The sequence below is a fragment of the Macaca thibetana genome, chromosome 10 (genome assembly GCF_024542745.1).
Source record: "Macaca thibetana thibetana isolate TM-01 chromosome 10, ASM2454274v1, whole genome shotgun sequence".
In the NCBI taxonomy this organism is placed as follows: Eukaryota; Metazoa; Chordata; class Mammalia; order Primates; family Cercopithecidae; genus Macaca; species Macaca thibetana.
This window is the reverse complement of record NC_065587.1, coordinates 85,011,332-85,037,823: the sequence shown is the minus strand read 5'-3', so window position 1 is coordinate 85,037,823 and position 26,492 is coordinate 85,011,332. Positions and strand designations below refer to the sequence as shown.

The 26,492-nt window shown below is 37.5% G+C and overlaps 2 protein-coding genes across 3 annotated transcripts in view; both read left to right on the top strand.

Moving 5' to 3' along the window:
- Positions 1-26,492, top strand: part of LOC126929186 (eukaryotic initiation factor 4A-I-like) — a 515,423-nt gene that overhangs the window by 373,562 nt on the left and 115,369 nt on the right. The gene's annotated exons all lie outside the window — the stretch shown is intronic.
- Positions 1-26,492, top strand: part of KIF16B (kinesin family member 16B) — a 315,708-nt gene that overhangs the window by 261,056 nt on the left and 28,160 nt on the right. For both annotated transcript variants that reach the window (XM_050745331.1, XM_050745330.1), the window contains one exon: positions 14,508-14,591. In XM_050745331.1, the coding sequence (XP_050601288.1) occupies positions 14,508-14,591 (84 nt within the window). The remainder of the gene's footprint in view (positions 1-14,507; positions 14,592-26,492) is intronic.

Genomic DNA, 26,492 nt, shown 5'->3' with positions numbered 1-26,492 from the left:
ATATGCATACGCACATATATATAACATTATCCATTTGATTGATGGGCATTTGGGCTGATTCCATATTTCTGCAATTGTGAATGGTTCTGCTATAAACATGTGTGTGCAAGTGTCTTTTTCATGTAATGACTTCTTTTCCTCTAGGTCGATACCCAGTAGTAGGCTTGCTGGATCAAATGATAGATCTACTTTTAGTTCTTTAAGGAATCTCCATGTTGTTTTCCACAGTGGTTGTACTAGTTTACATTCCCATCAGCAAGTGTAAAGCTGTTCCCTTTTCACCACATCCACGCCAACGTCTTTTATTTTTTTGATTTTTTAAATTATGGCCATCCTTGCAGGAGTAAGGTGGTATCACATTGTGGGTTTGATTTGCATTTAACTGATAATTAGTGATGTTGAGCATTTTTTCATATATTTGTTGGCCATTTGTATATCTTCTTTTGAGAATTGCCTATTCATGTCCTTAGCCCACTTTTTGATTGGATTATTTGGGTTTTTTGTTTTTTGTTTAGTTTTTGTTTGTTTGTTTTTTGCTGATTTCTTTGAGTTCCTTATAGATTCTGGATATGATTCCTTTGTTGAATACATAGTTTGCAAAGATTTTTTCCCACTCTATGGGCTGTCTGTTTATTCTGCTGATTATTTCTTTTGCTGTGCAGAAGCTTTTTAGTTTAATTAAGTCCCGTCTATTTTTCTTTATTTTTTGTTGCATTTGCTTTTGAGTTCTTGGTCATGAAGGCTTTGCCTAAACCAATGTCTAGAAGAGTTTTTCCGATGTTATCTTCTAGAATTTTTACGGTTTCAGGTCTTCTATTTAAGTCTTTGATTCATGCTGAGTTGATTTGTGTATAGGGTGAGAGATGAGGATCCAGTTTCATTCTTCTACATGTGGCTTGCCAATTATCCTAGCACCATTTGCAGAATAGGGTGTCCTATCCCCACTTTATGTTTTTGTTTGCTCTGTCAAAGATCAGTTGGCTGTAAGTATTTGGGTTTATTTCTGGGTTCTCTATTCTGTTGTGTTGGTCTATGTGCCTGTTTTTATACCAGTAACATGCTGTTTTGGTGACTATAGCCTCATAGTATAGTTTGAATTGGGTAAAGTGACGCCTCCAGATTTGTTCTTTTTGCTTAGTCTTGCTTTGGCTGTGTGGGCTCTTTTTTGGTTCCCTACAAATTTTAGGGTTTTTTTTCTAGTTCTGTGAAAAATGATGGTGGTATTTTGATGGGAATTGCATTGAGTTTGTAGATTACTTTTGTCAGTATGGTCATTTTCACAATACTGATTCTATCCATTTATCAGCATGGGATGTGTTTCCATTTGTTTGTGTCTTCTATAATTTCTTTGAGCAGTGTTTTGTAGTTTTCCTTGTAGAGAACTTTCACTTCCTATATATATTTCTAAGTTGTTTTTTTTTTTTCAGCTATTGTAAAAGGGGTTGATTTCTTTATCTGATTCTCCACTTGGTTGCTATTGGTGTATAGCAGCACTAGTGATTTGTATACGTTCATTTTGTATCCTGAAACTTTACTGAATTCATTTATCAGATCTGGAAGCTTTTTGGGTGAGTCTTCAGGGTTTTCTAGGTGTACAATTACATCATCGTGAACAGTGACAGTTTGACTTCCTCTTTCTGATTTGGATGCCCTTTCTCTCTCTCTCTTGTCTGATTGCTCTGGCTAGGACTTCTAGTACTATGTTGAATAGAAGTGGTGAAAGTGGGCATCCCCCTTGTCTTGTTCCAGTTCTCAGGGGGAATGCTTTCATCTTTTCTCTGTTCAATATATTGTTGGCTGTGGGTTTGTCATAGATGGCTTTTATTAACTTAAGGTATACCCCTTCTATGCTGATTTTCCTGAGGGTTTTAATCATAAAGGAATGCTGGATTTTGTTAAATGCCTTTTCTGCATCTCTTGAGATGATCATGGGATTTTTGTTTCAGTCCTGTTTATGTGGTGTATCACACTTATTGACTTGGGTATGTTAAACCATCTCTGCATCACTGGCATGAAACCCACTTGATCATAGTGGATTATCTTTTTGATATGCTGTTGGATTTGGTTAGCTAGTATTTTGGTGAGGATTTTTGCAAGTATGTTCATCAGGGATACTGGCCTGTCATTTTCTTTTTTGGTTGTTATGTTCTTTCCTGGTTTTGGTATTAGGGTGATACTGGTTTTAAAGAATGCTTTAGGGTGGATTCCCTCTTTCTCTATCTTTTGGAATAGTTTTAATAGGATGGGTACCATTTCTTCTTTGAATGTCTGATAGAATTCAGCAGTGGGTTGATTTTTCATTAGTGTAAAGCACCAGACCTAAAAGATGATTTCCAGTGACAAATATTCTTGTCAAAATTGACAGACTCATTCAAACCTAGACAGTGAAGAAGAAATGTTAATTGTCTCTTTGATCACCAAAGATGTGGACTTTATTACTCTTTCCTCTGCAATAAACAAGGAAACTTCCACAGCAATGAGCTTGGAACTGTTTGCACATTGTGAAATGCCAGCACCCTGAGGGGTCTTAACGATTGGATAGTCCAGCTTTCATTTAGAAACGAGGAATCAAATACCTATGGAGACTTGTTAAGGTCACACCAAGACTTAGGGCATGGGGTAAGGTTCATGTCTTCTAATTACTGGTCCCATGCTCTTTGTCTGAACCTCCCTCTCCATGGCCATGTTCACTTTAAAAGGGAAAATTCACAGAATTCTCCAGATGAGACCAAAGATAAGAAAACCTGTTCCCTGTGAAAATCTGTTACATAACAAGTCTCCATGGATAGCAATGACAGGTTCCTGTCATGTCTGTCTCTGCGACAATTCGAATCATAGTAAGAAATGGAAAATACACTTTAGTTAGTTTATCTGCATATTTATTCTTAAAAATGAAATATTTAATATTCACAGATCTGAAGTATGTTTTACTTTAAAAAATTTTGGTGGCACATATGAATGTCCTCAAGTTTACGTTCACTGGGTCATGCCTGAATGAAACTGACACTGGGCTTTGGGGAAAATGAGACTTTGTGTGGAAAAGTTACAATATTTATACAGAATATAACTGGAAGGTGGTGTAGTGCTAGCTATGTTTCCAAATTTGATTTTATACCTAGGATGACTCTTAAGTTTTAGCTCTTTGGTTACAACAGGACAGCAGCTTCTGTTAGGGATATATTCTGATTTTAATCACTGGCTGCTTCATATTGACCACCAACGAGGAATTCTGTCTTGTTCCTTCAGTCAGCTGATATTTCAGGAGGGTCTAGTATGTTGCAAACTCTGGTCTAGGTTCAGAAGAGGTGTTCCTAAATATTGTGTGGTACGGGCTTAAGTTACCCTATCAGGGTTAAAGGTAGCTGATTACTCCCTTACTAATCCAGCTAGGTTGTCCTGAAGAGTTGCTGCTCTATGCCTCTAACAAATCAAACTTGGAAGAGAATTGCGTATTTGTTTGTGAGTATATTTCTCAGTGGCAGCTGTTCTTATAAGGCCTTGGGAGCTGCTATTAATTTTGAGTAGTCAGAAATGCTTCCATCTAGTCAGATGTGAGAATTATGAGAGCCTTTTGATGAGTTTTTATTATCTGCATTTCTCAAAAGCTAGAATGGCTTAAATTTACAGCCACAAGCCTCCAGGGTGCGGATGTTTCAAAAGCTGCTAGTTACCATGTAGGTGGGTCTACTTGCAAAAGACAGGTTATATCAGATTTGACCAGTTCGAGTACTGTGTTGTATTTTTTCTTCTAATCTTTAACAATTGGGTAAAAGTTAGATAGCCAAATATCACAGGAGTAAAGAAAATGACTAGTAAATGAGGAATGACAACAAAGTACACTTTTATCAGGTGTTAACAGAAGTCAAATATTTTCCTTTTATTAGTAAAGACTCCACAACTTTATTAGTTCTCAATTTTCTTTCAGTGATTTATAACCCAGTTTTAGCTGCTCAATTGTTAAAAATAATAAAAGATAGGCAAGGCTTTTTATTACCCGTTTTAATTTCTTTTCTATATTTTAGGGCCGCCATTATTTATATCCAAAGTAATGGCAATGCCGTTTATCAAAATGGCTTATGCTGTCTGTTGCCTCCAAGACCACCTGCACTTAATACAGGGTCTGGCTCAACTAAAATGTGAACTTTGCCAAGAGAAAAGGCTTTCAAAAACAGGAAACTTTTCCATTACATTTTTCCATTACATATCTTCTTGATGGCAGCAGACTGGCTGACCTATCTTATTATAATGTAATAAACATTGAAGTCAGGATTTGAGCCTGATAACTCTTAGAAGAAAATTGGGCTGTGTCAGTTCACTGGGAATCAGAAGAGAAAAGTCAACTCGTAGATGAAAATTTCACTCTGAGATCATTAAGAAATATTACAATATCAGCAGAGAGAATGCTGATTATTTTTCTAATATGCATACATATACATATAGCTAGCTAACTTGCTAGATGGATGATCCTCAATGCTTTCATAATTCCCAACCGTGGGATTCACAAATAGTTGTAAAATAATTATATTACAAAATAGCTTATAATATTTAAGTAAATGCTGATTGTCTTAGCTTACTCTTTTGAAAATTCTTCATATAGATCTATTTTTCAATCACAAATTTAGAGGCTTGTTGGTTAAACATCCAAAATAAAGCTAATTACTTGAGTTTTTAGACTTCACAAGCACTGAGGAAGGGAAAGGCAGATTTCATTGGAAATCAGTAGGCCTCAAATTATTGATTTCCTGTTTTAATGGCTTTTCAGTTCTTTTGTCTTTTGAATGTATTTTATTTACTGAATTACAAAGCAAACTTGCTATTATGCTTTTCTTAGGCCTAAGAAATATGTTATTGTACTCCTCATTTGTTTCCTGTGTTTTACTCTGCATAACCAAATTTTATAATGAGACAAAGTAGGCCATAGGGCTGTTGTTAAACTCTCCTTCAGCATTCTCTAGGCCTATCATATGTGTCACAAATGTCCAATTTATTTGACCTCAGTCATCATTTTTAACTTTAATACACAGTTTTCCCATAAGAGCTCACATATCTTTGCATCATTTACCACTCCTGCTGTTAAAATAATAGCTATAACAGGAAAAGATGCCATTTTAAGGGTTTTCTCATGAATACTGCATTCTGTTTGTGTCTGTCCTTTTTCTGTTCTACAACCTCTTGAAAAGTAATGTTTCATTATTATATCAGGCCCCATTTTCCTTCTGCACATCTGAGCCGTACTTGAAATGAGAATACTATGAAGACTTCATAGGAAGTAAGATACTTTCCTCAAAAGCAGTATAGCCAAAATAATAGGTAAAATATCTCCATGGTATCTAAAGTGTTACTTCTAACACTGTGTAGGGAGATTTTAATCATCAGCATCTGAGTTATAGAATTTCAGAACTGAAATGAAACTTAAACATCTTGGTTCAATTTCTTCATTTTCATGATGATGAAACTAGGAACTAGAGAAGTTTTTATACATTGCTCCAGATTATACAACCAGCTATTTGCTGAGCTGAGACTTGAAATCCAATTGCCCCAAATCTTAGGTTATTAAAAGAAAAAGACATATGGTGTTAATTTAACTCTTCCATTAAATTTGTAAAAAGAATAATCATTTTTTACTGTTTCTATAAAAATGCATGGTCATTTATAAAAATTTTACATAATACAAGGAAATATAAGAAAAAAAGCAACAGATTGTCCCAAAATGATTCTATAAATATAATTAATGTTACCATTTAATGAACATTATTTTAAGTGTTGAAATGAATAGGCACAGATAAGAGAATGGAGATGTAGACTGACAAAAAAGAACTTAAAATCGAAGAATAGGGAAAAAGAGTGAAACAACTTTACGACATTGTGTTTATTCTGGATATGCTATTTTTAAGTATAAACATTACATTTAATTTTACTTGAATTGAACAGAAGTGAAAGAAAATGAAAACTGAAGAAATTGCTGAACTTCAAATTAAATTTTTTTCACCACATAATATATTGTCTCTAAAATATATGTGACTTTAAGATTACTTTTAAAATTGAAATGTTAAGGTCACTAGTTTTCAAATGATGTGTTTCCATTTTATAAATTTACCAATTGACTCTTCTAACAGAGAGAAAATTAACTTTATTTTCTCCCACCTCCCAATTTTTTTAAGTTATATTCTGAGATCTGTACATTGCGCTATCTCAGGGTTGGATATTTTTGGTCATTCAATATGTTTTTGAAAGATGCACCTTGATGTGTTTTATCTGAGTTCTTATCTGCTTGAGAATGTGTATTTGTAGCCTGCACACTTGAAAGACCCTTTGGTTAGATATAAACTTTTTGGGTCACATTTCTTTATCACATTTTAATTTGTGTTGTTATTTTCTCAACTCTGTGTGCTACGTACTAATCTCTTTTTATTGTGCTTGTTCTGCACTTGTTCCTTCTACTGGGGCTTTCATTCCCATCATGTTTTTGTTTCTTCCATTTCTTTGTTAAGTCCTGCTGGCTCACATTTTTTTTTGTGGAAGGAAGGAAGGTGCAGAGGCACTGATTTTTTTTAAAGTTTTTTTTTTCATTTTAGAATAGCTTTAAACTGTGTTTTTGCCTTTTAATTTGCCTTGTAATATTTTGTTGAAAGCTAGACACGATATATTGGGTAAAAGGAATTGAGGTAGATTGATTTTAGTGTGAGGTTTTATGTTTATCTGGCTAAGATATAGGCTGGGTTTACTGGTTGGTATAGATGTGGTGTCAGAGGCTAAAATTTCCTCTAGTGCCCTTGTTTTTGTCTCCCGTTGTTGTCTTTGGGCTTTCCTGGAGTCTTTTAAAATAGGGTCTGAGGCTTACAGTTCTTTCAGCTGTAATCCCCTGTGATACAGCAGCCCCATGATGTGATGGTAAGATCCGGTGAGAGGAAGCCTTCTATAGTCCTAGGGTAGTTTTCAGTCTTTTCGTGAGCCTGCGTTGAGTGTTTCACTTAGCCCTGGTCGGTTAGGCTCTGGTGAAACCTAAGGTAGTTAGGTTCTGGTAAAACACTTTCTCTTGAGAGCAAGCCTTGTAAAGAACAGAGAGCTCTGGGAGTATTTAAAAATGGTTCCTTTTTCCTTCCCCTGCTCGATCCCCCAGTGTCACAGTGAGAACACATCATTTGAAAACTAGAATCCAACTTCACGGTGAGAACCTAGTGGGGCTCCTGGAGGTAAAACTCTCAAAAGTGTGGAGACCTTCCTCAAGACTGGCCACCCTCAGAGATTTTAACAATCACGCTAGTCTATATTTGAGCCTCCAGTGATTCTGGAATTACTGTTCATAGTGTTTCTACCAATATGGCTCCAGCAGCAGGCTTCAGCGCCAGGCTGAGTTACGATTCTCTGTGTTCACCTGTCTGTCTCTGCAGTCTGAGGGCAGTTGTTTGCCCTGTGATCTCACTTCTCCACTGGATCTAAGAAGCGTTGTTGATCTTCATTTATTTTTTCAGCTTTTTTCTTGTCATGAGAGCAGGAGTAACTTTTCAGCTCCTCGTGTGTAGGATCAGAAACCAGAAGTCCTATTTTAGAATACTTTTAGATTTATAGAAAAAATCTGAAGATAGTACAGAGTTCTCATATACCATACTCAGTTTCCCCTAGTATTAACATCTGCCGTTAATATAGTACATTTGTCATAACTAGTGAACTAATACTGGTACATTATTATTAACTAATGTCTGTACTTTATTGATATTTTCTTGGTTTTTACCTAATGGCCTTTTTCTGTTCCAGGATCCCACCCAGGACTCCCCATTATATTTAGTCGTTACGTCTCCTTAGGCCCCTCTTCACTGTGACAGTTTCTTATACTTTGCTTGTTTTCAGTGACCTTGACACTCTTGAGGAAGACTTGTTATGCATTTTTGGGAGGGAAACCACAGAGGTAAAAATGGTATTTTTATCATATCATCTCAAGATTGTATACTATCAGTATGACTTACCACTGTTGATACTTGATCACGTGGCTGAAGTTTCTCTACTGTAAAGTTACTTGTTTTTCTTCCTTTCCACGCTGTATTATTTGGAAGGAGGTCACTATGCATGGCACACATTTCAGGAGTGGGGAAATGATGGGCTACTTTCCTGAGGGTGAAACATCTACATAAATTATTTGGACTTATTCTGAAATGATAGTTGAGTTACCCATTTATTTATTTATTCTGTCATTCTATTTTGGGTTACCCACCAATATTTTATTTTATTTTTCAAAGTGAATCTTAAACCCGCCATTTATTTATTCAATTATTCTATTTTGGGTTATCCACCAATACTTTTTCTTTTTAATTTTCTTTTTCAAATTGTCTCAGCTTTGGCCATTGGGGGCTCTTTCACTTGATGCCTGTGTTCCTTTGAGACACCGCATCTTGGGTTTTTGTTTTCAAGCACTTCGTGCTTTCTGGTGCCACAGGCTGCTACAGGCTCATCGTCTGTATTCCCTCCCCCATCCTGGAATCAGCCGTTTCTCCAAGAACTGGCTTGCTTTTCTTCCTCTTTTTTACCCTTCTTTTCTCTTCTTTCAACGTGTGTATCATTTACTTCTTTGGGTTCTATTTAGAGATGGATTTTGTGGCTCCTACGTGACTATTAATTCTCTGAATTCCTCCTGGGTAGCTTTGGCCGATCCCACTTACGGTGTATCCTCTTGAGCTGCCTTTTGCTTATATTTCATTCAATGTCACCTCACCGCACCCTTTTTACACATAGTTTCAGTTTTGGTTCCTTCTAATCATTTCTCATCTTTAAAGGAAGTGGACTAATTGTGGGAAAACACCAGTGCTTTGTGGGAGCAAGGAGAGGCAGACGCTAGGGAGGAATAGGGCAGCTATGGCATGCGCAGACCACTTAGAATTGTCCTGAAACTGTTTTCACCAGTTTTTTCCTTCACTTTGAGACACATCTTCTCTTGTTTTCTGGTTCATGGGGGCTGTGGAGTTGCTGGCTGTGGGTGATAAAGTCAAACGCTTGCTCTCTGGCCTTTCCTGCCTCTGTCGCTGGAGACAGGGACTTCCCCAGGCTCCTCCTCTCACAGCCCCTGCTCACCTTCTTCCTTGAGTGGAATTGCATCCTGATCTTTTTCTCATCCCCGTATTTAGTCTCTTTAATCCCAGCATGGGCGGAATGCAGGTGAGGGTGAGGGTGGCTCTGGGCCACCCTTGTCTCCCATCATCTCTTCTCTCCTTGATGGTCTTCTGGATGCTGCTGCCTGGCCAATCATTTGAGCTGTGGCGGTTTCCCAGTTCAGAGACAGTGTTTGTGGTGGTAGCGGTGCTTTTGAAGAAGGTGAGAGAAACAAATCAAGTCATTGCTCCACCATCTTTAACCAGAATGGTTTCGCCAATTTTTATGGCTTGCAGAAAGATTATTTTTGGTGTAGTCATGCTTTTCACCATGAGACTGTCTCCAAAAAAGTTATAAGGGGAAATGATGATGCTTGTTCTTTATGAAAATGAAATCTTACAGAAAGAAATTCTTTTTCCTCCATTACTGAATCCCAAGTATCTTGAACATTTTTATGTAATTCAGAAATACTTACCTGACACCCTTTAGAATGTAGTTGTTGAGAGGAATATATAGAACTTCAGGAACTTAAATTTCTTTAAATATAGGACACTGTATCTCCTTTGTTAGAGGCTACCGAGGAAATCCAAGAGGAGTCTCTCCACCTACAGATTGTCATTCACTGTTCCTGACAGTACTTTCCTCAAGAAAATCAAAACTAGAATATCTGTTCTATTAGAAAAATGAGGCAATAAAAATGAAAATGTGTAAATATAAAGTACCTGAGAGGGAATGAAAATGTTCAGATAATATTTCTGATTTAATTTTAAACTTTTTATTTAACATGAGAAACCAAATAAAAGATGTTGGTGTGTGGGGGACATGGGTAGAGGGGTCAGGGACAATTCAGAATCGTGCCTTCTGTGAACCTCTTTTATATTCTTAATTTGTCAGAAGTGTTACATTTCAGAAAACAGCACTTTCAGCAAAATGGAAAAGGTTTTTTGGTTGTTGGTTGTTTTGTTTGGTCTTCCAGGCACAGTTATTTGTCCTGACCAGTGACTCTTTTGATCTTAGTAAATTGTCCATTTTTTAAAACTATTTAGGCAGTTTAAATCATTTACACTTCAGACATGAATCCTACAGAGAATTGCTTTTGTTGATCTATTTTGAAATAAATGAGGCAATAGCTTTGCACTTGTGGAGAGATAATAGTCCAGCCCTCTTCTGTACTCTGGCCATCTAACCTGTGGTAAGGGCTTTTGCTATATTATTATTTTAGGAATGAAGCGGTAATTCCTGCCCCTGCTCTCCGCCTTCTTCATCCCAGTCATTCAGCAGGTCAACATGAAGGTCCTCATTTTTCAGAGACTCCTTTATTTGAGCTGAGGAAGCCAATTCAAGTAAAGATGATGCTCTTTTTTTCTTTTAGGAGGATGGACTTAGGAATGTGACTGTATTATCTTCTATGTCAGCTATTATTGTTCCCCAGATGGCCTCCTGTGCCACCTGCCCTGCTATCCCAATGCTTTCACTATTTTAATGTAGTATGTTTTAAAATATAAGATACTTCTAGTTTTTGTTTTACTTTTGAGTGCCTTAAGAAAAATATTCTTTTGAAATGGATTGGCTTAGGTATAGCTGATCAGCAACCATCAAATGAGATACTTTTACTACTTGGCAGATAGCACAGCTGATGGAAAATGAAGTGACCCTAGCAGTCACTTAAGTGTCGAAGTTTTATGCAGGATTTAGCTAGATGAAATTGCTGATATTCAACAATTTTTAACTTACAGAACTGGCAATTTCATCTTGTCCAACTCAAGCTTATAGATAGCAAGGCCTAAGTGGCACTGTTAGGATTCTCTAAAGAGGAGACATGGAGATGGTTTCCACTGTATCAGAGGAAAGGGACTCACTGATGTTGCAGTTGAAGCTGTTTCTGATGTAAATATCATTATTTTAATGGGGGCATGTTTTTCCTATATTTTACATTAAGGCCTTGGCTTTCTTCTTTGGCTTGTTCATGTCCCAGCTCCACCTATAGGACATGGGCCCACTAGCTCACATTTCTATCATGAGCCTCATTGGAACTTCTGCAGCTGTTCTTTTTCTCCATCCTACCCATACTTTATTATAAAGATAGCTACCATTGTTCTTAGGTTTTACTTGGGGAGGGTTAAGATGATAGTCGCTAACTAACTTTGTATGTCCTGGAATGGACTTCTGGGGAGCTCCAGCCCCATCCTGCTTCCTGCTATTCTCCACTGCTGTGCTGACCCTGGACTGGGGTACAGGTCCTTAGCAGGGTCCCGTTGACAACTCTTGTTGGAACTGTTGATGACTGCCTTGGAGTGGTATGTTCATGTTTCTGGTTACATACACTTAGGAGGAATCACTCTCTTTCATCTTTACCCTAGATCCCCAAAGACTTTGTGACAGTGTCTTTCATGCACTGCAGACACCCCTTATAGCTTTATCCCGAGAGGCCTGGAGTCGGTCCTGACTTTTTCCCCATGACTCTGAGCCTTTCCAAGTCACTTAACTCTGGGCCTGGGTGTCTTAAACTCTAACGTCAGACAGTTGAGTGTCATGGTCCTGTGATTATAGGCCTGAGAGTCACTTAGAATTGGCCCTTTCCTCCTAAAATCTGAACAAGAGTGTTGCACATAATTTACACATAGTTATTTCACAGGCTGAATATTAATAGCACCGAATGCTTGCCTCCATCTGGGTCTGGAGAGGGAACGCCACTGTTGACTAGGAGGAGAAGTGAATGCTTGCTCCCTCCCCACTTCCACTGCCTAAAGTCCTTTTATTGCACGGTTTCTGATTGAGCATGTGAGTGTGACTATAAATTTCCCCTGACAGAAACCACATCACCTCATCAGCCACATAAAACGACAAAACAACCAACTGTGAAAGCATGCTTGCCAAGCTTTCAGTACCACAGCATCGGGGGAAGCGGGAGGTACATTTGTACTGGAGGAGATGGAGGCTAGAGGGAGCCGGAAGATGAACTCTGCTATACCTGTCTTCTCTGAGCTGCAGCATGGGGGAGTGTGTTTGTGCCAGTGAGGCCAAGTTCCGGAAAACTCTTTGCTCCTTGAAGCCATGTCACCACGGCTTCCCAGTGGATGCAGAGAGGCCACACGGGAATGTGGGCGTGCCACTTACTCAGTAATTACCAGATCTCTGACAGCTAATAATATAGCTAAAATCCATTCACTAAATCTTCACGGAACCCTTTTAAAGTTTGGTTTCATTTTCTATGGTTTTATTATAGCAGAGAATGCTCGGGCTCAGAGAAACGTAGCTAGTAAGCTGGTTAGTGGTCAAGCCAAGATTCAGACGGGGTCTGTCTTGCCTCAGCGCCCATGGTCTTTCACTTTACCTTCAACTGATTTTAAAGTTGGATGTCAACCAACTAAACATTGGTGAGAAACAGAGATGGGGAAACCCATCCCTTGGTGTTACCTTCAACCCATTCCAAAGTTTCTCTGCTTTGGTAGAAGGAACACTAGGGGGAATGAAACAAACATCTGCCCAACTTCAGTCAACTTTTAAGACAGGCTATAAAGTCATCAAAGACAACTTTAAGAGAGTGAAAAGGGAGCTTATTCTTACTTAAGGAAAAGGCACACAACAAATTTAAAAATGGACAAAAGAGTTGAACAGACACTTCCTAAAAATGACTAACCAGACGTCAATGAGCAGGTAAAGAGATGTTTGACAACATCAGTCAGCAGAGAAATGCAAATGTGAACCACAGTAGACATGACTCACCAGCACTGCTAAGAAGGACGACCATAGTACCAAGTGCTGGTGAAGACCTGGAGCAACCACATCTCTCAGTCTCTTCTGATAGGAGTGTCAGTTACTAAAACTGTTTTGGAAACCATTTGTTAGCTTCAAATACAGCTGAACACACACACACACTATATAACCCAGCATTTCTAACACTTAAGAGTATGACCATCAGAAATATGTACATATGTTTCTCAGAAGATTTCTAGGAAAGTGATCATAGCAGCACAATTTCTAGCAGCCAAAAACTGGAAGCTAACAAGCCCAACAGCAAGATAATGAACAAATATATTATGGAATGTTCACATAGTGGAATACTGTACCACAATAAAAATGAGCAAACTATTGCTACACAGAACAGCATGGTTGAATCTCACAAACATGATGCTGAACAAAAGGAGGTAGACACAAAAGAGTTCATACTCTATGACATCTTTAACAGAAAGTTCAAAAGTAGGAAAAATTCAAGCAATGCTATTGTCATAGTGTCAGACCTGCATTAACTTTTGTAGGGGTGAGAGGAAGTGCCTGGAAGGGAGCAAGTGCAGTTCTTGGGGTGCTGGCAGTGTTCTGTTTCTTGATCCGAGTGCTGGTTACACAGTGTGTTCAGATTTTGAAAACACATCCAGTTCTTCCCTTGTGATATGTGCACTTTTCTGTATGTATATTATACTTTAATACTATGTTTTAAAAGTATTATATATACAGATGCTAGTCTTTAATTTTTGACTCCCACTGTGGAAATATAAATTTAAATCAACTTAGTGATTTGCATAGGCATAAAATTGGAATTTTGTGACATATTGTGCCCTACATTGTGGGAGAAATGCTCATTTTTTTCTTGGTAATGCTTCATTGGCTTCAATTTGTCTGGTCCCGACAAATGGAGAAAGGAAGGAAATAGTGAATTCCGCAACTGCAGCAATTATTGCTCCTTAGCATTTATTCAGCCAAGGCAACACTGGCTAGTCGGATTCTCGCCAGATTATATAATCCTATCTTGCCTGGGAATCTGTAGTAAAACTTATTGTTTATAATTTTTGTATGTTCAAGAAGGAAAGCATAAGAGAAATACTATGAAATGCTAAGATCAGGCTAAAACGAAATCTGAACCTTCACTTTTAGGAAGCAAGGTGAAAAGATGCAGAGAGAAGTCCTCTTTTCACATGGGCAGTCTTCATTCGCAGTGGTAACTGAAAAGACAGTACTGAATATTTAGAGAACCTTAGCAATAGTCTGAAAACGATTTTACAGAATGTTCAGGTAGTGTGTAGTTTGAATTTTCAAATTCTTATTTCAACACAAAACTAATTGAATTCTAGTTAAAAAAGGGGACTGAAAGAAGAACAAACGTGTTTTAAAAAACAAAAAGTATAAAACACCACCTGGCACAGAGTCTGATATGTCATCTGAGACAGAATGTTGAGAATCAGTTTCATTCTTCTGTGGAGTTCCCATTGTCCTGTCTTCTCATATGACCACTGGGGAATCTGAGCCAAGGTTGCTTTATCTGTTGAAGGTCACACAGTTGGTGATAAAGCAAGGCAGAACCCACTATCTTTAAACTTTCAGCCTCTTTATTTTCACCCCATGGAAGAGATTTCAAATAATAGATTAATAATAGCCCAACAATTAATAGGTGTGGTGTTAATGCATGTCTTTTAAAATGTCTATTTCAGCTTGCTGCCCTTGAATTTCCTCCAAAGAAACTATTTGGAAATAAGGATGAACGTGTGATTGCTGAGAGACGAAGTCACTTAGAGGTAACAGAATTAAGCTGTTTTTCCTCTGTGTATGTAGAAAATGTGCCATCTGACCATTAAGCATTGTTTCTGTTAAGTACTATTACATTTCTTCACAAGTGTGAAGGTGCTGCCTCATTAACACAGGAGATGGCAGCAGTAGATTATGAAGATATGATATCAGCTTGTTTAAAATACAAGTCCTTATCTTCCTCTGGTCTAGCGGAACATTTTTCTTATTTTTAAGAAGATGCATTTATTCTAAGGGTTAGGAAGCAGGATGTGAGTGAGAACTAAATATTCACCATAGACAGATGGTATGTGATACAGGATGAGAGTACAAAGCTTGCTGCAAAAACTTGGAATTAATTAACTGAAGATTTATAGTATTACATCATTGTTGCTTTTTCAAGAGAGTTGGAAGCAAAAAGACACATACCTATTTTAGTCATGGGTAGGTTTCATTCGACTTATTTTAACTTAATCTTCCAAGCCAACTACATGTAGAACTCTGGTTTAACACAACTGTTGTTTTTCGGACTGCCTCACTGCCAGTGCACATTGTTGACTGCTTTATCTAGTTTGTATTTCTTTTTCGGGATATAGTTGCTTATTTGGTTGGAGATGCTAATGAGGCTGAGTCTTTTCACCAAGGCAGGGACCAGTTGTTTTCTTTAAGAATGGTGAAAGTATGATCATGGCTGGTCCTTGCTTGTTGGTCACTGTCTTGCCATTGTGAACCATTGAGGCAGACAAGGGACAGAAGTACAGACAGCTAATGACGACCTAGTGTCAGCAAGCTTTCAGGGAGACCCAGAATTCCCCTTGCTACTTCATTTGTTTTTGTTTTTGTTTTTGTTTTGTTTGAGACGGAGTCTCGCTCTGTTGCCCAGACTAGAGTTCAATGGCATGATCTCGGCTCACTGCAACCTTCACCTCCCAGGTTCAAGCAATTCTCCTGCCTCAGCCTCCTAAGTAGCTGGGATTACAGGTGTGCACCACCACGCCCAGCTAATTTTTGTATTTTTAGTAGAGGTGGGGTTTCACCACGTTGGCCAGGCTGGTCTCAAACTTTTGACCTCAAGCCATCCTCCCGCCTCAGCCTGTCAACGTGCTGGGATCACAGGCATGAGCCACCGCGCCCGGCCCTTTGCTGCTACTTTAAGAGTAATAATAGTAAGACCTATTGGAAATAAAGTCAAAAAAGGAAAGTCCTGAGAGAGCGCTTTCTGGATTGTGAAGTGCTACATAGAAAGTAGGTATTCTCATTCCTGGTGACAGCCAGTTAAAATTGGCTGCCCATGGCATGCACTTAATGCCACTGAACAAGGATTAGGGAAATTTCTAGAGGCTGGAGGTTCCCATGAGAGCAGAAGGAGAGAAGTGGGAGCAAAGGAGAAATTGAAGACTGGGAGGTTGTTGTCCATGAGGAGCATTTTAGAGTTTTGAGATCTTGAATATAGAAGCACTCTGATAAAAGAGGAGTTTCAGGATGCAGCCATGTGTAGCAGCATTTGAGTTAGACTATAGAGTTATGCATCTGAAGAAGTAATTCAACCTAGAATGGCATGATCCTGATACCCAACTGAAGAATTTGTCTTCAAGGAAAAGGTGATTGCAGTGAGTCTGCTTGATCAAGTTTTCTCAAAGGTTTGATTGTATCTTACAAAAAAATTAAAAAATAACAGTAGAACTGGGGATTATTTTCTTTACCTAACTCCTCCCTGCCTTCATTAACTAGATCTGCCTTTATTGGAAACATGGAAAATGATGGTTTATAAACTTGTTTTTATATGTCAACAGAAAATAGATTATTGTCCTCCCTGGCTACTCAGGGCTGTGGTTAAACTCACATGGTGCACAGCTGTGCCATGACCGATTGGGCATTTTGTGTGCCGTGCATTTGTGAGCACAGCACTACGGGTACCTTTGGTTTTCCATTCCAACTTCCTGAGTTAGAGCAAAGTTCAGGGCACTCTTTCATTGTTAATGCTTTCAGGTGGAACCTATGTTTGTCCTTTTGACATCTGATACTTCATCACTTAACCCTTCTAAACCATCAGCTGTTGATGAGCAGAATTTTATGTTAATGTCTCTGCCTAGGCAAGGAACCCTTCCTTCCCTTGGCTGTGACTGTTATTTATCTGTGGCATTATCTTTTAGAGAACAGCTTCCACACGTTATGGAAATAAGCACTTACTTTTGAAATTTAATGCATTTCACCTAATGTTGACTGTTAAATCTTAGAATATTATCTTCTTTTCAAGGAGCAAGTAACCTTCACTTTAATAGAAAGTTAATCTGAGATTCTTGAGTTAATTCCCTGCGACTATTTTCATATGAAAATCAACTTAGTTATTTTCCCTGAACTTCCCATTTAATTCAACAAACATTTATTTAATTCCTTACTATATACTAGAGACAGTGGTAGGTGTTACATATAATACAGAGACAAATGAGATATTTCCTTTCCTCTAAGTGCATGTGTTTAAATTCCTATATGAAACTTTACCTAGTGTGATGTCTGCTTAAAAGAAATTATCTGACCGATTATTAATATCCAGAAATGCAACTTTCTGAACCTCACCGTGATATAGCTGTATAAAGTAGTATTTTAAGTAGGCATTCGATTGTGTTTTAATCTTCCTTCTATTAAGATATTTCTAAGATTTGGACCTCGTGTTTGAGTGTATTAGCAAAAGTATAAAGTGTTTTCATGTTAAAAACCTAAACACCATTTTGGCACTCTCAAGTTATAAAAGTTAAGTCTGTTAAAATATTTATTTTTAGAAATGATGGATAGGAACAGAAATTTCTCGCTGTTGTCAGATGTTTTGGAGATTAATTTTTTTACCTTGGAGCAAGGAGTATTGGTTGTGTGTCTGGTGGTGGGTGGTGATAGTGTAGGGATTGGAAATTGTAACATTTAACATACTGCACTGCATAAAGGCAGGAGTAAGAATGTGATGATGGTAAGATAGTAGGTAGAGGAGTATAAATTGAGTCATAAGTGCTAATCTCATTGCCAACCTTCTATCTTCTCCACTGATACCTAGCCAATTTTGGTTTGTAGCTGGAGCCAGTTTTTTCAGAATCTGGCTAATGATTGCTTTACATCTCATGCTTAAATGCTCCCAGCACTTTTGTTCAAAAAGAACTATAGAATCTTAGAAGATTTCTAACATGGGTAGATCGCTCTATGCTGCCATCCTGGCTCAGCTCAACCAGTTCAGTGTAACTGTGCATGTTGTGGGCAGTCAGAGGCTTGTGCTAACAACACTCCTCATATGTGACATGCTTCCCAGGCTCCAGACATTCCTTCCGGTAGCCCTGACAGCTGCCTGGGAGACATGTGTTGGCAGATACAGCAGTGGAGGTAACAGGAAAAGAATGTACCTAGTCTCTGATACGTTAGTTTGAGCAAAAGGTGCTTCTTAATGTATTTTCAGTGAGATAGCGTAACTTAGGTTGAGCCATTAGAAACTGCCATTGTGTTGTAGACCAGAAATGGTGGAGTATCAGCAATTTCATATGCTTCACATAGTGCCTGCTTTCCCACATTTGCCTGCTGTTTATTAAGGCCAAGCATGAGTGGAAAGTGCTTATGATATCCTGTCATATATTCCTCACAACCAGCTTGTGAGGTGAGTTCTACCATTATCTTCATCTTACAGGGGAAGGCCTATGTCTCGGGGAGGAGAAAGAGGGTCACTAAAGGTAGTAAGTGGCAAAGCCACAGTTCATACTCAGTTGTCTTTTAGAACAAACCCCTTCTTTTAATCAACATACTCTAAGTTTAGAATGGAGTTGGTTCTTCCTGTAAAGAAATGCCTTTGCTGTTGAAAAAAGTCACCTTCCAGTGTTATCACTACAGTGTTAACTAAGATCCACTGTCTAATTATTTATTCTTAAATGCCATTCCAGTTATTCAGCAATTATTGAGCACCTACTGTGTGCCAAGCAGTGTTCTAGAACTGAAGAAACTAGTTAATAACACAGACCCCTTTCCTCATCTCTTAAGTAACCATGGCAGTAAGGATGGCTTTTATTTATAATCCTATTTTCTTTGTTCAAGGAAAGATGTTTATTGTGATTGCTGATTTCAAATATTCACTTTGTGAGTAATAAAAGGTTCTGAATCTCAGTTGCTTAAAGCTTTATTTGAGATGTCACATTGTTCTTGTGAGGATTTAAGAGTATGTCAAATTCACCAAAGTATAAAAAAGGACATTTTATGTGAATTACTGAAGAATATAAGCTTAGAATATCTTTAAAGACATTTTTGTGGCTTTAAATATTGTGCATATTATATAAAATAAATATATAATAAATATACACATATCCATAGTATATAAATATGTATATCCAAATGGATATGAAATTGAGTTCTAATAAATGTGGTATGTAGTATTTCTTAACCATGGGCCTGAAACATCTCAAGCTAAACCATATGTTTCTAGAATATTCTTTTTCTCAAACTGCCAGTGATGAAGGACCAGTTATTTAATTCCATCACTTATCAGTACTTGTGCACAATGAATGACAATTAATTACAAGAAAATAATAAAAAGGACATACAAAATAGAAGTACAATTCTTTTCTTTAATATATATAGATTCAACGGACATAAAATTAGTTAAATTGAAGTAAAAGTGTCTGAAACATGGGTCACACTTTGAGTAGCACTGCTTTGGAACATTCATGAAACCTCACCTCTGCTTCTCTAAGACTCCTGTCACTTTTTACATATATCAAAAGCTATGTTTATGTCTCGCATCTTCCCTGCTGTGCTCTTCAGTACTTGAAGTCGGCAGAATTGATGTCTAATTCAATTCTTAATCTCCCATTATACTTCACAAATGCTTCACTTTCACTGAATTATCAGAAAATCTTTCCAAATTAGGCCCAAGTTAATGAGTTTTCTGTTTTATTTTTGTTCATTGATGAAAGGTGCATTTTGGGTTTCTAATTTCAGAGAACATTATCTACTTGGAAATAGTTCTGCTAATCAATTTAATAATCTGTCATTTCAAGGAGTAACTATAATTAATGAAAAAAATGAAATCCTCTAAAACCACAAAACTTACCAGAATAATACAGTCACTTTTGGAAGTAACAAGGTGAGACATCCTGGGAAATTTTCTTCAAAACTGCCTAGAAAACTGGAGCAGCCAGCAACTGAAATCTACCTCTTCTGTCCCCATTTTCATCTCTTTAGCTTGAGCATTAAGATAGATCAAAAGAAATATGATAGCTAGGAGTGTGGACCTTGGAGCAGATCATCTTAGTTTTGAGTACTGATTCTGCTCCTTTGGAATTATTTAATGTCACTGTTTCAGTTTCCTTCTCTGAACATTGAGGATTATAATAACACTGTCCTAGAGCTGTACTGAGAATTAAATGTGATTGCATGTATAACACAGAATCTGATACAAAGAAAAACACTCAAAAATGTTAGTTGGTCCCGTGATGATAGTGATGATTGTGGTGGTGGTGATGGTGATAATGATGACAAGGAAAATGATGGAGCCTTATGGTACATTTCAGAGCTGTTTTAATAGCCAAGGGAAGGCAAAAGAGCACCACTCCCCAGCTCTACATGAAATGTAACAATAGTAGTATCTCAGTTTATTACATTTACTTGCAAAATCAATAGAGACACTAAAATCGTGTCACTGTTCTTATTCATGATGATTCCTGGAAGATACCGGAACTCTGGCTGTAATACCAGCCTGTCTTTCAACCTGTAAGATTGTAATCTGAAAAATAGAAATGACTTTCTGAAAGATTTAATCATGGTGGAGCTGTTGTCCAAAATGATAAAGATTAGAGGCATCGGATCATTATGAAAGGAGCACGGTTCCTCCAGATTGACACAGTGGTTATTTACAGCTGCTTAGTTCTCTTGGCATGTCTACCAGGTCATTGACTGCAAGACTGCCCACTGTGAAGTCCCCAGCTGACTTGGTGTATGCCTTGGACTTCTGCTTGTGAAAGAAATAGATAAGTATCAATCAGTTTCAGCCAAAAAAATCCCAGGAATACATCTATTTTTAAAGCAATGTTAGATTTATTGATTTACCACAACAAGGAAAAACCATGTGAATCACAGGAAACATGCAAGCTTTTCAGTAAGAAGGTATTAAAAGGAAGTTATTAAGAATTTGGATTTGTAATAGATAATTTGGGGAAGAATGCAGGAAAACAGGGCTTTGTTCTGGATTGGATGCTGGGGGCAATTCTCTGATTGAGTGTATTAATAATTCTTATCTAGAAAGCAAGAAGAACAGAGTGAGGTTTAAAGCATGATTGAGGCCAGGCGCGGTGGCTCACGCCTGTAATCCCAGCATTTTGGGAGGCCGAGGTGGGCGGATCACAAGGTCAGGAGATCGAGGCCATCCTGGCTAACACGGTGAAACCCTGTCTCTACTAAAAATACAAAAAAATTAGCTGGGTGTGGTGGCAGGCGCCTGTAGTCCCAGCTGCTCGGGAGGCTGAGGCAGGAGAATGGCATGAACCCGGGAGGCAGAACTTGCAGTGAGCCAAGATCGCACCACTGCACTCCAGCCTGGGCGACAGAGCAAGACTCTGTCCCAAAAAAAAAAAAGATTGATAAGCCAAGATATGGAATCAACCCAAGCATCCATTAGTAGGTGAATGGATAAAGAAAATATGGTATATATACACAATGGAATGTTATTCAGCCTTAAAAAGAATTTGCAGCAATATGAATGGAACTGGAAGTCATTATGTTAAGTTGTTAAGTGCAATAAGCCAGGAACAGAAAGACAGATACTGCGTGTTCCCAATCATATGTGGGAGCAAAAAAAGTGGATCTCATGAGGATAGAGAGTAGAATGGTGGTTACCAGAGGCTGAGAAGGGGATGAAGGTGGGTGAAGAGAAGTTGATTAATGGGTACAAAAATACAATTAGAAGGAATAAGTTCTAGTATTTGATAATACAGTGTGGCTATTATAGTTAATTATAACTTATTGTATATTTCAAAATAGCTAGAAGATATGAATTGTAATGTTCTTAACACAAAGTAAAGAAAAATGAGGTGATGGATATTCCAGTTACCCTGAAATTACACATTTTATACAGATATCAACATCACATATAGCCCAAAAATATGTGCAACTATAGCATATCAATAAAAAGTATGAATGATAAAAAGCACTGTATTAGCCCAGAAAAGGAAATATTTGATTATATTTGATCACAGTGTTCATGTTTTTGTATTTGATCTGACACTATTATGGAGTGGTCTTTTTTTTTATTTTTATTTTTTGGGCTTGATCCTTCATGGTCACAGAGTAGCCTTGTCTGGCGCTGATATTCTTTGAAATTGTTTGTGGTCCACGGGAGAACACTACAGCTTAGCTGTGAGAATGCCAGGCCAGTTCTAACTGCTTTTCTTTTATTTTTCTCTCAGTAATGGGATGCCCAGAGTTTATAGGCATTGTCCTGTCTAATGGGAGACGTAAAGTAAATGAAGAACTGTTTCCAAAATAAAGTCTCGGTAGTTCAAATGACTTATCTGCTAAATACAGGTATTAGTAATGGCTGTCAGTATTGATACATCACCACCACCACCACTCCACGGCCAGGAGTCACCTTTCTGGCTTATGGTGCCTGCAACACACAGCCTAGTTTTTCCTGACTAAAAACACTTTCTCCTTCTACTTTAGTTTTATTTTACTCTCAAATCTTGAATTTTCAATAATAGAATTATTTGGTTTACACATTTTATAGATTAAGCCTTTTCGGTTTCAAAGTAAATACCAAGAAGTAAAAATCCTAGGATTTCTGAGTTCCCTCAGTCATTTACCTATTGGAAAGATATTAGGCAGTTGTACATTTAATGTTCTTTTCATCTATTCTCTGCTGATCTTACAGCACATATAATAATAGAACCATTATCAAACATAGAGATTAAATAAATACCTCATAGGAAGAACTGTTTTCTTCCTCATTTAAGTTTTTATTTTTTCTTCTGGTTATCTAGTTATTTACATTAGCAGGAGCTGTTTTCTGTTATTAGTCCATTACCACTATCATCAGTAGCAAAGCATTTTTGAAAGGTATTATGTTTAGTGGCTGTTGGAGTATTCAAGGAAATTGAATTAGAGTGTGGGGGCTTTTCCATGTTGGTGGCTCTTGGAGTCAGAGAAGCTGAAGATGCTGCAATCCTGAGGCTAGTTGCCTGTCAAATCATTTTATACAACAGAAATCCTATGTATATGTGTTAGTGCTTTATGAATGCAACAATGAGCGAGAGTCTCCAGTTGGAGGGTAAGTAGGAAAAATCTCACTTTGGTTTTCATGAGCAGTCATTGATGTAAGAGGAAAGCAAAATTAAGACAACTCTTTTCAAAAATAATAACAACTTCTAAACTCAGATGGAAGTCTAGGGGAGAAAAGGGAGGACTCACTACACTGTCATCAAACAGTTGTACTCTGCCATTTGTCTCCTTCTTATTCCCCAAATGACATTCAGTATTGAGATGATGGCTAATCACTCAGGGAGTCAAAACACACTATAAGCAGAAAGTTGTTCTCCTTCTTTGGGCTTCCAATTTAAGCTCTAAGCTGGAAATCAGGATTCATTTCTTTATTGATCGTGTTTTAAGTCGGCCAAAACATCTCAGGGCTTGGAATACTTCCCTCAGCTCAGATGTATTCTCCTCAGAGAGGCCTGCCCTGCCCACTGAGTAGAAGCAGTCCTGGCCCTAAAGCCATCCACCAGATTCCTCCTGTTATTTCTTGGTCACAGCATTTAACAGTTGTTGGAAAGTATTTTGCTGGTTGATTGGTTGGTTTTGTTACAAAGTGTTTTATGTTTTATGAGAAGCTAGGTTTGTGAAGACAGGGATTCCAAATGCTTCGTTCACCTAGAACAATATATGCCCCTTAATAGGTCCTCAGTAAATATTTGTTCAGTGTCCAGTTAAAGCTGTGTTGAACAGCAAATAGCAGATATTTGTTCTGACAAGAAAAAATAGAAAAAAAATTCAAAATGAGAGCACATTTGTAAACATGGGTTTGAGAGATTGCTGTACCAAATTGCAAACTGCCACTGGGCAAGTTATTTAACCCCTCTGAGCATCATTATTCTCAGTGCAAAACAAGGATAAGAAAAACTAATTTTCAGGATTGTTGAGGGGATCAAATGAGAATGGCATGTAAAAAGTACCTAACAGAAAACATAGTTTGTAATAGGTCCTCAGTTGATACACGGTAAAGTCAAATACACTATAGAACCATTAGATCTGGTTGTGAATTATTGCTCTGCTACTTAATGACTGAGTAATCTTGAACAAGTTACTTCTCTGTGAGTCAGTTTTATTACTCATAAAATGGAAATAATATTACCCATCTTATACAGTTGTGATGGTTAATGAAATAATTCATTTAAAATATTTGGATAGGTTCCTGATACATAGCAAACACTAGAAATTATTATTGTTTTTTTAAGCTATTGCTACTTTGCAGTTGTCTTGTAGTGACTTACAGTATAATTTTACAAGTAAACATTTAAAATCCTAGCTTATGCAATAAGACAAGAAAAAATATATACTGATGGAAAGTAATACATAAAACTGTGTTATTCACAGATGACATGATTGTTTATATAGATAATTTGAAAGAACTAACAAAGAAAAAAGTCCTGGAATTGATACATGATTATAGCAAGGTTGTAGAATACGAGGTTAATATATAAACGTCAATAGCTATTCTATATATCAGCAACAAACAAACGGAATTGGAAATTATTAACACAATACCATTTACTTTAGCATCCCCCAAAACTAAATACTTGTGTATAAATCTAACAAAATATGTGCAAGTTCTATATGAATAAAACTGCAAAATTCTGATGAAAGAAATCAAAGACAAACTAATGAAGAGGTATTCCATGTTCATGGATAGGAAGACTCAACACTGTTAAGATGTCAGTTCTTTGCAAGTTGGTCTATAGATTCAACTCACTCCCAATCAAATTCGAAAGACTGACACTACCAAACTCCAATACTTAATATAAAGCTGCAGTAATCAAGACAGTGTTATACTGGTGAAAGAATAGACAAATAGATAATGGAACAGGACAGAGAGTCCAGAAATAGGTATAATTAATTATCTTTTGCAAAGGAGTAAAGGCAATAAAATGAAGCAAAGATAGTCTTTTCAACAAATAGTCTTTTCAATAAATGGAACAATTGGATATCCACATGCAAAAAAGCCAATCTAGACACAGACCTTATGCCATTCACAAAAACTAAACTGGATTATAGGCCTAGAAGTAAAACACAAAACTATAAAATTCCTAGGAGATGACATAGGAGAAAACCTAGATGACTTTGGGTGTGGAAATAACATTTTAGATACAACACCAATGACGTGATTCATAAAATAAATAAGATAGACTTCACTAAAGCTTAAAACTTCTGTTCTGCAGAAGACACTGTCAGGAGGATGAGAAGGGAATCTACAGACTGAGAAAAAATATTTGCAAAAGGCATGTCTGATAAAGGAGTGTAATTCCAAGTATACAAAGAACTCTTAAAACTCAACAATAAGAACATAAACAACCTCATTAAAAATAGGCAAAAGAGGCCGAGCATGGTGGCTCACCCCTGTAATCCCAACACTTTGAGAGGCCGAGACGGGCAGATCACATGAGGTCAGGAGTTTGAGACCAGTCTGGCCAACATGGTGAAACCCCATCTCTACTAAAAATACAAAAATTAGCTGGGTATGGTGGTGCATGCCTGTAATCCCAGCTACTCAGGAGGCTGAGGCAGGAGAATCACTTGAACCCAGGAGGTCGCAGTGAGCCAAGATAGCACCATTGCACTCCAGCCTGGGTGACAAAGCGAGACTCTGTCTCAAAAAAAAAAAAAAAAAGAAAAAAGAAAAAAATGGGCAACAGACTTGAATAGACATCTCACCAAAGAAGATATACATATGTCAAATAAGCATATGAAAAGAGGCTCAATAACATATGTCATTAGGAAATTGGAAATGAAAACAAGATACCACCATACACCTCATAGAATGGCCAAAAGCTGGAACATAAACAGTACCAAATGCTGGTGAGGATGTGCAGTAAGAACTGTCATTCATTGCTGGTGAGAATGAAAAATAGTATAGCCACTTTGCAAGGTTTTGGCGATTTCTTACAAAATTAAACATACTCTTACCGCATGATCCAGCCCTCTCACTCCTTGGCATTGACCCAAAGAAGTTGAAAACATGCCCTCTCGAAAATCTGAACATAAATGTTTGTAGTAGTGTTAATCGTAATTGCCAAAGTGTAGATGTAACTTAGATATCCTTTAGTAGGTAAATGGATAAACTGTGGTACATCCAAACAATAGAATGTTATGTAGCACTAAAAAGAAACAAGCTTTCAAGCCATGAAGAGATTTTGCCAGAATATTGAATGCATATTACTAAGTAGAAGAAGACAATTTGAAAAGGTTATATGGTGTATGATTCTAACTATATGGCATTTTGGAAAAGGCACAACTAATAAGACAATAAAAGGATCAGTGGTTGCCAGGGATTTGAGGGAGGGGAGAGATGAATAGGCGGAGAATAAAGGATTTTTAAGGCAGTAAAACTACTCTGTATGATATATGATGGTAAATGCATGTCATTATACATTTTTCAAACCCCATAGAAAGTATAACAAGAGTGAACCCTAATGTAAGTTGCGGACTTTGGGTGATGATGATACCTCAGCGTAGATTCATCAATCCTAACAAATATGCCACTCTGTTGTGGGATTTTGATAGTGGGGGAGGCTGTGCATATTTGGGGGGTCAAGTGTTCTATGGGAAATTTGTATACTACACTCAATGTTTCTAACAACCTCTAAAACTAAGAAGTAAAATCTGTTTTTTTAAAGGTACAT